We start from the raw sequence: 12758 nt of genomic DNA, 5'->3' as shown, positions 1-12758 counted from the left end.
GAAGTGGCACAAATCTGATTTTTTGCCCTAATGTGATCCGATGTTTTCAGGGCTGTGTGGACACGCAAATCTGATCTTTTCAAATCCAACCAGAGCATCTTTCATATGTGGTTGTAGATTGGATACGTATCCAATTCGTGGCCATGTGACCTTAATGTGATGCTCGGATCCGAATTCATTTGCTTTTTTCCACTGCGCATGCGCTGTCATTCAGCGTTACCATGGCAACAGCGCCGAACAGAAGTTAAAGCCTGTAAACGATGGAAAAGCAACACATCTCACCTTTTTCTCCTTCGTCTCGCTCTAATAATGAAGCTGAGAGCTGATCAGAGTTAATTATCTTCTCAGCGAAGCTCGTTCTGCTCGTTAGTTTGTGCTGATGATGAACGTGATTCATTCACGTGACGTTACTGAGTACGATGTGTGCATGCGGGTCATTTCAGGAAGCCTGTTCATTCACATTAATGACAGATTTGAATTAATAACCTAAACAAGTGTGAACCATCTTGTCAGAGAGATCGGATTTGAGCAAAAAATCGGATTTCAAAAATGAGGCTTGTAATGTGAACGAAGCCTAAGACTCTTTCTCAGTACAAAATCTCTGCAGATGCTCCAAATTTCAGCTCATACCACAGGTTTTCAATGGGGTTTAGAATGGGATACTGGGATTTCCATGTCAAAGCCTTGATTCTGTAGTCTTTTAGCCATTTTTACGAAGCTTTAAATTTATGTTTTGGATCATTGTCCTGCTGGAAGATCAAACCACATCCCAGTTTTAGCTTTTTTAACTGAATGCAGACTGATACTCATTGAAAACCTCTAAGCACCTCCACTGAGTCCCTGGGTCTTTGGAAGAAAATGGCCTCAAAACCTCACAGATCCTCATGGTACTTAACTGTATAACCATCCTTCTTTCTATGCCAGACCCATATTGAGTGTTTGTTGGCAAAAAGCTGTATTTTTATTTAATCTGATCATACAACGAAGTTCCAGTCAAAGTTTTAGTACTGTCTAGTGAACTTCAGGCAGTTACATTTGTGGTCAGATCAAAGAAAAGGCTTGTTGGCGTGGAGGTGACCCCAGAATACTACCATTTAATGTAAATCTCCAACCATGATCCTTGGAGAACAGAATTTTTTGCCTTTTTAACCATCTTCAAGAGTTTCTGAACATTCAGGTGCACCTGAAAATGGTGAAACATAAATGGGGACTTGCTTCAGTTACATTTTGCTAAAAACAGTTCCAGGGGCTGCCAGTAATTGTGACATGTGGTTTTATTAAAAATATTTTTTTTTGATGTGTTTATTCCCTTTTTAATCTCTTTTACTACATTTACTTCATTTTTTCCTCATAGTTTCAGGGAGATTGAGTTAACCTCAAAGACATCTTATTTTGTCATCACCTTTTTAGCCATCTTTACTAAAAATTATATGAGGTGGCTTTATTAGTCTATGAGATCAGGCTTTGACTTCGAAAAAGTTTGCATCCAAGAAAGTTAGTGGGCCAGTGTAGTCTTATCATTGGCCCTTAACTTGCCTTTCTCCACCTCAGTAACATAGTTTATGGAAAACTATCTTACTGTTACAGCCCATAGGGGGCAGTCATGGGCTGGAGGTTAGGGAACCAGCCCTGTGACCGGAAGGTCACGGTTCAATCCCTTAAGCCGACAGTACATGACTGAAGTGCCCTTGAGCAAGGCACCTAACCCCCAACTGCTCCCCAGGTGCTGCGGATAGGGCTGCCCACCTCTCTGGGCAAGTGTGCTCACTGCCCCCTAGTGTGTGTGCATTCACTACCTGATACTTTATACTTAATGTTCCTCCAGTTATAACTAGCTTAGCTTTTGTTGGCTCACATTTTTTTCCCTCTGTGACGCCTAATTTGGACAGATGATCTACAACCGCTTTAATTATGGAGAAACTATTTGGTGAAGCTATGTAGACGGTCAGCTTTACAGTTAGGGTTAATGTACATAAGGTTGTGGTTAGAGTTTTAGAGGTTTAGGACTTGGTTTGAGGGTTAAGGTTAGTGTGAGAGTGAATGTCATGTTCAGGAATAAGGACAACATAACATGCTTATAGATATTTAGCAACAAAATAAGCATCCATAAAGCATCTACAGAGGGCCATCCCGATAAAGTGTCACCATTTCTTTTGTATATTAAATGCAACTTGTAAATCTTTTGTCTTTTTTCCTACAGAGTCTGCAGAGAAACAGCATGGAAATGTAAGTGACAGCGTTACAGTCACCTGTCTGTCTTCCTCATTCTCAGTGACTTGTCTTGCTGTTTCTCCTCTGGTGTATATATATGAATATATATCTAATGAATTACTAATTACAAGTGATTACTTGTGTTATAGTTACAGTTATGTGGGAATGTTTGATCAGCTTGAAGAAAAATACCATCTTTTATATTCATAATTGAGAAATAAGTGATATTATTTAATGAGGTAATCAGTAAAATAATGGATTACCACACACTGCAGAACAAAAGACTGCACACTGCCAGATGGGGAGGTAGCAGGATGTGCTCGAACTCTCTTTCTTTTCCCATTCATCATCCTTTTCTTTCATAATGGTAGCGTAGGAAACGTGTAAATCTTGGGATTAGTTTTAGACCAACTCTGTCTATCCCCTCATTCCTTCCCCTTTCCTGTGGTGTTTTATGTGCGTGTATGTGTGTGTGCACGTCCGTGTGCGGGCGTGAACGCGGTACGGTCAGGTTGCTCCCTCGGTATTGAATCTGGCGAAGCGGGGCGAGCACTTTTCGTGGGACCCCGAGGAAGAACGCAAACGGCAGGAAAGGTGGCAGCAAGAGCAGGAGCGCATGCTTCAGGTACATCAGCTTCACTAACCTGAGCTTCAGCTTCAGCCAGAGCCACGCTGGAGATAAGCAGGCTGTGGAAGTGATAGCTACAGCATTTACCAAGCATGTTTCAGCGCCAGAGCTACTAACCCAATAAAACAAGTAGTGGTTGTTGAATGATGATTAAAAATACACTGATCAGGCATAACATTATGACCACCTCCTTGTTTCTATGCTCATTGTCCATTTTATCAGCTCCACTTACTGTATAGGTGCACTTTGTAGTTCTACAGTTACAGACTGTAGTCCATCTGTTTCTCTGATACTTTGTTAGCCCCCTTTTACCCTGTTCTTCAGTGGTCAGGACCCCCATGGACCCTCACAGAGCAGGTACTATATGGGTGGATCACTCTCAGCACCGCAGTAACACTGATGTGGTGGTGGTGTGTTAGTGTGTGTTGCGCTGATCTGAGTGGATCAGACACAGTAGTGCTGCTGGAGTTTTTAAACACCTCAGTGTCACTGCTGGACTGAGGATAGTCCACCAACCAAAAATATCCAGCCAACAGCGTCCTGTGGGCAGCGTCCTGTGACCACTGATGAAGGACTAGAGGATGACCAACACTAACCGTGCAGCAGCAGATGAGCTATCATCTCTGACTTTACATCTACAAGGTGGACTGACAAGGTAGGAGTGTCTAATAGAGTGGACAGTGAGTGGACACAGTGTTTAAAAACTCCAGCAGCACTGTTGTGTCTGATCCGCTCATACCAGCACTACACACACTAACACACCACCACCACGTCAGTGTTACTGCAGTGCTGAGAATGATCCACCACCCAAATAGTACCTGCTCTGTGAGGGTCCATGGGGGTCCTGACCACTGAAGAACAGGATAAAAGGGGGCTAACAAAGTATGCAGAGAAACAGATGGACTACAGTCTGTAACTGTAGAACTACAAAGTGCACCTATATAGTAAGTGGAGCTGATAAAATGGACAATGAGCGTAGAAACAAGGAGGTGGTCATAATGTTATGCCTGATCGGTGTAGATTGTTAAGATCGATCTGTTTGCTTAGCATTGGCATTAGAGTTGTTTGTTAGATTGCACTTAATCTTAAGCACTGTTATCTCATTAAGCCTTTTTATTATGAATGAAATAGATGCATGCCTAGACTAATCTGAATTAACCGCTTCCTGCGTTAGACATACATAAATAAAACATTGCTTTGGCAGAGAGTGTGGCAAAAAAACAAGTGCAGGTTTTCCCCTTACCCCAAATGTAGTGGGTCAGCCGAGACATGTTTGGTATGTGAGGTTTGCTTGTTTGGGACTAGGAGGCTAATGTAGCTCCATTAGCTCTGAGGCTAAGCTAATTAGCCTTGTGCAGATTCAGTCGCCAAGATGGCTTCTACGAAGAGAAGAATAAGCAAGTGTACTTGAGATTATTGAACAGATTATTGCTTTGAATCTGTGTGAAATACTGAGTTACAGTGGTTGGATGGCCTGCAAGTCAAAGCCTATTGTGTTTGCAACACACTACCGTCAGGTTGTTAAATCTCTGATTTAGCTCCTCAGTATGTAATACTCATGCTCAAAATGTTGTTCTTGATTCATTTGATTCGCAATTTTATAAGGCATTATAGCCATGTAATGAGTTGGAATACTTATATAAGTGTTTTTGAGATTTTTGAAAAGTGTTGTTGTAGGCAGATTGTTTGAAAATGAAGAAATTTTGTTTTAAAAAATATCCAGAATGTGTGGATGAGACCTTAGGCATTAGGCATTCAGAATTCTTTAATATTTGTAAAATCTAATAGTAAACTAGGATTTTTGAGATTGACAAATTAGCACCTCTCTATGGTTATACATCCCTGTATTTATGAACCATGAGATCTGTACTTCGCCACAGAGCAAAGTGTTTGCATCTTGCGTTATGATCAGAGTTTCTTGCCTATTTAGTCCAATGAAGGAAACAGGAGCCGAGGTAGGAGAGCCTTTCCCAGCCCTGATAAACTACACCAGCTACACCCTTCAATTTCTCACGAGTGAAGGACGCATTTCTGGGCCGCATTTGAAGGACGCTACAAAACGGAATGGCTCTCAGTGATGTGACGCTGCGTCCTCTGGGGCATCCTTAGCTTTGAGACACGGCTAGAAAGCCTACTGCAGCCAGCTAAAGGCAGCTGTACACCAGGCGAGCAGCTCGGGTAGCAGGCAGCACAAAGTGCAGCTATACTAAACAGGATGGACTTCAGAAAAATGCAGCTAAGTAAGAGGCTCCCGTTCACTTTACACTTGATATATATAGATTGAATGTAATACTAATAATACTAATAATCTTTTAGTGAATTTATCATGTTTGGTATCAGATAATTAACTCTTCACAAACTCACTGTTTCCAGCTAAAAGATAAAATAGTGAGTTTGTACTATGTGACAAGCAGTGGTGGACGTACATAAACCGTGTACTTGAGTTAAATTAGAGACACCCAAGGTAAAATATTACTCCAGTAAAAGTAGAAGTTCCTCCCTTTAGACCTCCACTTGAGTAAAAGTACAAAAGTATTTGCTTTCAAATGTACTTAAGTATTGAAAGTGAAAGTACTAAAAGATTAATTATGACTTTAATGTCCTGTTATCATTTTCGTAAACAAGACTCGCTTCATTAACTCATTTTAGGTGAAAATACTCCAGTGTCACTCTTGGTAAACCAGTCTTTTAATAGAGTCATTAATTAGTGATGCTGATGTCTATTAAAATGATCATAAGCACAAAACACTGAAGGCAGTCAATTTCCATCAGGTAGAACTGAGTGGCTCTGAAATCACTTTTTGTGAATAAGCAAAGTTTCAGTTTAAGATTTATTTGCAACTTAGTTTAAATAAAAAATAATTTAAATTCAAACAAATTTAATAAAAACTTGTTTTAATCTCAGGTTCACAAATGAGTTTTCCTTTACTAAACTGCATCTGTAGGTCTCTGTTCATAAACATAAACTAGCAAAAACAAATTTACTGTAAAATAAAATAGTGTTTGTATAAATTCAGAAAAAGAAACATGCGAGTCACAACTGCATATGTGTACATATTTCTATATTGTGGTCTATTTACACAAAGTTTGGTTAGAGTCAGGAGCTTCTTCCATCATTTATGTTGGCACTCCCAAACTGTTGCACTGACGTTGAACCATATGGGTGCACTGGGTAGCTGTGTCCAACAGGTTAAAACAAGTTTAAAACAACGTGTGTTCTTGCTTCACGCTTCTTCCGTTTTTATACACACATAAGCCAAAAGGACAGATTTCTCATAATGTAGTGGAGTAAAAAGTGAGATATTTGACTTTGAAATGTAGTGGAGTGAAAGTAAAAAGTGATCCAAAATGGAAATACTTCAGTAAAGTACAGATACACGAAAAAAACTACTTAAGTACAGCAAAAACAAGTTAGCGCTGTCGCCTCACAGCAAGAATGGCCTGGGTTCGATTCCCGGCCGGGTGACCAGGGTCATTTCTGTGTGGAGTTTGCCTGTTCTCCCCGTTTCTGCGTGGGTTTCCTCCGGGTACTCCGGTTTCCTCCCACAGTCCAAAAACATGCAGTCAGGCCAATTGGACATACTAAATTGCCCCTAGGTGTGAGTGTGTGAATGTGTATGTCTGTCTGTCTGCCCTGTGATGGACTGGCGACCTGTCCAGGGTGTATCCTGCCTTCCGCCCAATGACAGCTGGGATAGGCTCCAGCACCCCACCGCGACCCAGAAGGATAAGCGGTTTAGATGATGGATGCATGGATAGTTACTGTCCACCACTGGTGACAAGACTAGTGATATAAGCTGTGATGGAAGCAGATGATTAACATTTGTCTGTTTAGACTTTGGGTTGACTTTTCTTGGTGTAAATGTCAGGCCATGTCACCTACTACAGTTGTGTTTTGTCCGTCTGATGCTAGTCTGCGGTAGCCTATTTTGTTTGTTTTTTGTTTGGGGGTATTATTTCTATATTTTTGAACGATGCCTTACAAATCCAAGTTTTAAATTTGACTGAAATGCTCGTCCCTACTAGACAAGCAGTTTATACAATGCCAAATGTCACCTTCTTCTTAGCTTGATGAGCCTCTTAAGCAGCTTCACTCCAAACGTGTCTTGGCTGATCGACTATGTTTGGGGGGAAATTCCATAAACTTGATTTCTTTTTTTCCAAACTATTGTTTTAGACAATTACCAAGCTTTATTGGTGTTTGCTAAGTGTTGGCTTTGAGTTGTTTGTCAGTACTTAACCTAAAACTAAGTTAGCGCTGAGCAGGCCTAATATCCTCTAGCATTGTTGTGTAAGATTGAAGTAGATGCATGCTTAGTCCACTCTGATTAGCTGTTGCCTGTGTTAGACACATGTAAGCACACGTTTGCTTTAGCACTGAAGAAACAATTAAGGCAAATGCATATTGAGCTTCCACCTCATTCCTAAGCACTGAGCTTTGAGAAGACTAAGGGCATGTTTGAGCCTGAGAACCTGAGGCTTGTTTTAATCCTGTAACCACAACAAAGATTCAGGGCCACTGCATAGAGACCTAACCTGAGCACTGCATGGTGCATGGGTCCCCTGCTTAAGATAAGACCCCACGAGCGCCACTGTGCGTGTGTATACGAGAGTGTGTGTATGAGTGTGTGTATGCACTGTTTACTGCCAATAACCAAAATTTAAAGGCACAATAATGAACTGATCTTCTGTCCTGAAAGATGAATATTACTGAAGGGCTTTTAAGTTTAACCTTTGGAAGTCTCAGTTATCATAAGCATGTTGTATTTTGAGATGAATTATTCTGAAAAATCCTGTCAGAAGACAACTGTGTTTATATATAGAAGTGACAATATTTCATTATGATTTAAACTTTATGAAATTTTGTTATTTGTAAAAAAAAAAAAAAAAAAACAGCAACACTATTGAAACAAACCGAAAAAATGGATGTGCCGATTGTAATTATGTAGTTATTTGGTCCCACTTTATATTGTGTCTCTAATAACTGTGTAGTTACACATGAATAACATACTCAACACTGTAACTACTGATGATTTAGTTACAGATGGATTACAAAAGTACAGCCTATGTAATTACACATGTGTATCAACTTCAGTTTTGCCTCAGGTAATTACACAAGTGTATCTTCTACACAGGAACTTTCTTTTTTGTAGTGTAGTGTTAAAGTTACACTTTAAAATAAGTGGTCAGTTCCTGTGTAGTTGTTATGTAGGTACTGTGTAATAATGGAGTGGTAATACCGACATTGCTTTGGTGGGAATTCAACTCATTTAATTAATGTTATGGAACTTACATCTTAATATAAGGGGACATCTGCTGTTATTATCTTTGTGTAATAGCATGAGAGATAATAGGCTGTTACAACTATTAATATACACGTTTGCATTTACATGAGGCAAAACTGAAGTTGATTCACATGTGTAATTACATAAGGTGCACTTCTGTAATCCATCTGTAACAGTGACTAAATCATTAGTAGTTACATTGTTGTTACATCTGTTGTGCACATGTAACTACACCAGTTATTTGTTGCTTACATTAGTTACTTCTTACTTCTAAAGGTTAAACTGCTTTTTTCTGATCTCATTTGGTCATTTCCACAGAAGAATGTGGAGAGCATATCTAATAAACAAATGACATAGATTATAGGTCAGATGTTTATCTGTAAGACTGTGCCTTTAAAATGTTACTACACCACTGGTTTTGGCTGTTTTTGGGCTGTTGCTTTGCTACTCTATTTCTTTCCCTCACTAAACTTTACTTCTAACTATACATCATTATTATCTTCCTAACTTTTCCCTGCTAACGTTTCCAGAACCTTAAAACCTGTCTGTACACAGGATCCTTCAGCATCTGTTTGGAGCTGCCAAGTTGGGAAAGGAAGGCCTTTTGAAGCACTTTCTTCTTTTTAAGATCTTTCCTCATCCATTCCATGTATGTGTGTGTGAGCAGGAGAAGTACCGTCGTGAGCAGGAGAAGCTGAAGCAGGAATGGGAGAGGGCTCAGAAGGAGGTTGAAGAGGAAGAGAGGAGATACCATGAAGAGGCAAATAAATTCTTTTATTTTAACATGACTGACACACAACAAAACCTTCCTACTCTAATATCTTTAGGATCAGATCATTTTAAAATGAACTGACACTTTACTTAGCAGCTGATTTTTAAAAGGATACATGATATGGACATAAAACCTTCATAACAATGAACATAAACCTCCAACAACATTTGTGAAGCAGGCCAGTGTCCGCTGGCATAAATGCCGCTTTTGTCAATTGTGATTACATTGTCATGTTATGACACTTCTGGGTTGAAATTAAAGCTGTTTCTGGATTAATAGAACATACATTATGTATACAGTGACATTATGAAGTGAATGTTATCATTGGAATTGTGTCACTCTGATATTAAAGAAATACACTGATTTCAGTCAATTATCTCAAGTCAGTTATCATAAAATGATGTCATTTGAATATAGATAATCTGTCACTTCAAAATTGGCAAAAACAGCCTTTATAACAGCTTGATGTCAGTTATAATTTACCTTTATAAATATTTATATAGGTAAAGAGCTAATGAAGGTATAATGAAGTCTGAAAAACACTGCGTGTGTATAAAGTGTTGCTTTAAAAATGGTCCAATCAGATGTTGAAGCATGGATATAATGTTTTTGTTTTTTATTAGAGGTGCACCAATGCCACTTGTACCTTCTGGCACCAATAACTGATCCTCAAATATCTGCTGATATAAAACTTACAAAGCATAACAACCAAATTAAATTAAAATATTGTGCAAAATAGGCTAAAAAGAACTGAACACTGTATATATAAACCTATGGTGCATACACATACGCACTCATAAGCTTCTCTGGCTCAGTTAAAATGGTGCTAAATGTTGTTCAGCTCCATATTTCTCAAGGAATTTCTCTCATATATGCTTCCCATAAGCTCTCGCTTCTCCACTAGAGCTTTATAGATATTATAGTCATACTAAATACCATTCGTCAAACGTGTAGTCTGATCTAGTCTGACCAAATTGGACTGAGCCATAAAACTGTGGCAATATCAAGTTTAGCTCAGTTTTGTTATTTTTTGCCAGATCAATATGTTGTTTGGTTCCAGCCAGTCTGTAAAGCATCTTACAGCCCATTTAGTTTGGCGAATGGTATTGGGTTCATTTCTGGCTGATTCCAGGTTGTTTAGCTGTTCTTCTGTCACAGCTGCCGACTGAAAAGCTGCTCAGTGGTGATGACAGTTTGGGAATTTAGTGTCGTCTCATCTTCAGAGTCTGACCAAATCAGCTGTCGGTCAAATGTGATCTTAAAAGTATCCATTTTCTGTTTGTGGCAAAGTAAGAAGTAAAAACGTTCAAATGTCTTGAGCGTCTCCTACAGCTGTCAAAGTCGTTGCTTTGCAACGGCGTCTCAGCGGAGTGATAGTGTTTGTGAAAAACCTGTGATGTTATGGCGAAATAACAGCACAGTTAGAACGCTTCTCGACCAATCAGCTTGCATGGCCGAAACTAACTGTTGTATAAAGCTGACTGACAGAGGTGCCCCCCAGGCATTGCTTTAGGACACATTAGCCTGACTAGCAGGCTGCTTTACTAAAAGATAAAACAAGGCTAAAGGCTATCACTACCCTGAAAGACTGATGGACTATAATTAACTCATACTGTATCTGACTGCACAGATAAAGGAGATGAGGGAAGGTGCCATTCAGGTAAAGAGGATAAAGTTAGCATGTTGTGCTCTGTTTGTATGTTGCGTTATCTGACTTATTTGTGGAATAACAATAAAACGAATACATTACGAAGAATTCCAGCCAGTTTATCACCCACTACTATTACCTTCCCTCGAAATACAGGCATTACAGGTTTTTTTCCTACTACTTGTTTCAAACATGAAATAATTTCGCACCACCAATGTGTTTGCTTCAGTGAAGGTCCGTCTCCTGGCGCGCCTCACACATCACTCAGTAGCAAGTCAGAAGGTCTTTCATTATTGGTACATTGGATATAGTATCAGTATCGGTGCAGCATTTTTTATGCATTAATTCTGTCTGTCTGATGGTGTGTTTGATTCTTTTTGTTTGTGTTGTAGGAGCGAAAGATTCTAGAGGAAACGGTGGCACCTTTGACGCCACACTCACCAATGCCCCCCTCCCCATGCTGGCAGGAGACCACCCACCTCCCTAGCACCCCCACGCAGCACAGCATCGTCCGCTCACTTGCCGACTGGGAACACAAGCAGGAGATGGAGAAACAGACGGTGAGGAAAAATGAGTAGATGGATGGAAGGTGTACAGAGTTTGATTTGTTCCAGAACAATCTGGATCCAGCACCTCCCAGGTTGGACCTGGCTCCTACTTTGGTGGATCCCACACATCTGAAACACATTTATGCAACAATCTATACATATATTTTATGAATAATCATGTAAAATCGTCATAATATTATATTTTGTTATTTGCAAATAAATGATACATAAATAAAATGTGTTTTATTCCATAAAAGGGGACCTTGGAGAATAAGAGACAAAGGGAAAATGAGAGGAACAAACCGGCAGGGACAAAAGAGGAGCTTTCCCAGGCAACAGGAAGGTCTGTCCAGTTAAAGATGCAGTAACTAAAACACTAAAGACAATAACCACAACACTCCACTCTGTTTCTACTCTTCCCCCTCCTTATTTGGAACTATTTTTATTTCCTTTTTTTCATCTCGCATTACTGTAGCCCTCGACAGCTGAGCGGCGACCGGCTGGTGGGTCAGCCCAATGGACAGAGAGAAGGAATGGAAGGGCAGAGCCAAAGTCCTAACCAACTTCGGGACAGCCAGAGTGAGTACAGGAACATCCCACTGCATTCTTATTTAGTCATGAATAATATCTCACCAAAGCTGGAACGATGGGAGAAGTTGGGCCTTATCTGTCCACTCACATTCTCACACGTTCTGAGCCAAACACAGGGTTCAACACTACGACTGCCCGAATGCCCAAGTAAAATATTCATTGAGGAGCTTTAAAACTCACTTGGTTGATCAGGCAAACTGACGTTCACACACAGGTTAATGTAGACACTGAACAACCATCCTTGATATTGTCCTCACTTGCTTTTATGTGGACCAGCTTGATATTGTCTGCATTTGCTTATATATGTACCCCCCTCACCATAAGAAGAATAGTCTATAGGTAGGTGTGTGTGGAATTAAATCTAGCCAGTCATGTCTTTTGTGGGTACTAACACTTTATTTGGAGGGGTCCTTTTGTAGATGATTAATAAACTCTTAACAGAGTATCAGCAACACATCAACAACATATCAGTGAAGTATCAGTAGTAAAGCATCTGAATACACTGAAGTAAATATCTTGTAGATGTTCTGTTGATACATTACTTACATTAAGTAGATGTGTTGTTAATACAACCCCATTTCCAAAACAGTTGGGATGCTGTGTAAAATGTAATAAAAACAAAATGCAGTGATGTACAGATCATTTAAACGCTATATTTCATTGAAAATAGTACAGAGACAACATATCAAATGTTGTTTTTTATGAAATATATTCCCATTTTGAATTGGATTTGAACAACATGTTCCAAAAAAGTTGGGACAGAAGCAACAAAAGGCTGGTAAAGTTGTGTAATGCTAAAAAAAAAACACATGGTGGTTGATTGGCAACAGGTCAGTAACATGATTGGGTATAAAACAGCATCCAAAGAGGCGGAGTCTCTCAGAAGTAAAGATGAGGAGGGGCTCACCGCTCTGTGAAAGACTGCACCATCAAATAGTGCAACAATTCAAGAATAACGTCTCTCAACATAAAACAGCAAAGAACTTTTGCTTTCATCATCTACGGTACATAATATCATTAAAAGATTCAGAGAATCTGGAGAAATCTCTGTATGTAAGGGACAAGACCAAAAACC

The 12758-nt window shown here is 39.6% G+C and overlaps 1 protein-coding gene across 4 annotated transcripts in view; it reads left to right on the top strand.

Moving 5' to 3' along the window:
- limch1b (LIM and calponin homology domains 1b) overlaps window positions 1-12758 on the top strand; it is a 106228-nt gene that overhangs the window by 87112 nt on the left and 6358 nt on the right. For 3 of the 4 annotated variants that reach the window (XM_036568893.1, XM_036568894.1, XM_036568891.1), the window contains 6 exons: window positions 2201-2226; window positions 2723-2836; window positions 8792-8884; window positions 10937-11104; window positions 11350-11435; window positions 11568-11671. In XM_036568893.1, the coding sequence (XP_036424786.1) occupies window positions 2201-2226; window positions 2723-2836; window positions 8792-8884; window positions 10937-11104; window positions 11350-11435; window positions 11568-11671 (591 nt within the window). The remainder of the gene's footprint in view (window positions 1-2200; window positions 2227-2722; window positions 2837-8791; window positions 8885-10936; window positions 11105-11349; window positions 11436-11567; window positions 11672-12758) is intronic. The other variant, XM_036568892.1, reaches the window with a different exon arrangement.

This window comes from Colossoma macropomum, unplaced genomic scaffold, assembly GCF_904425465.1.
Source record: "Colossoma macropomum unplaced genomic scaffold, Colossoma_macropomum, whole genome shotgun sequence".
In the NCBI taxonomy this organism is placed as follows: Eukaryota; Metazoa; Chordata; class Actinopteri; order Characiformes; family Serrasalmidae; genus Colossoma; species Colossoma macropomum.
The sequence above is the reverse complement of the archived record's forward strand: the minus strand, read 5'-3'. Positions and strand labels throughout refer to the sequence as shown.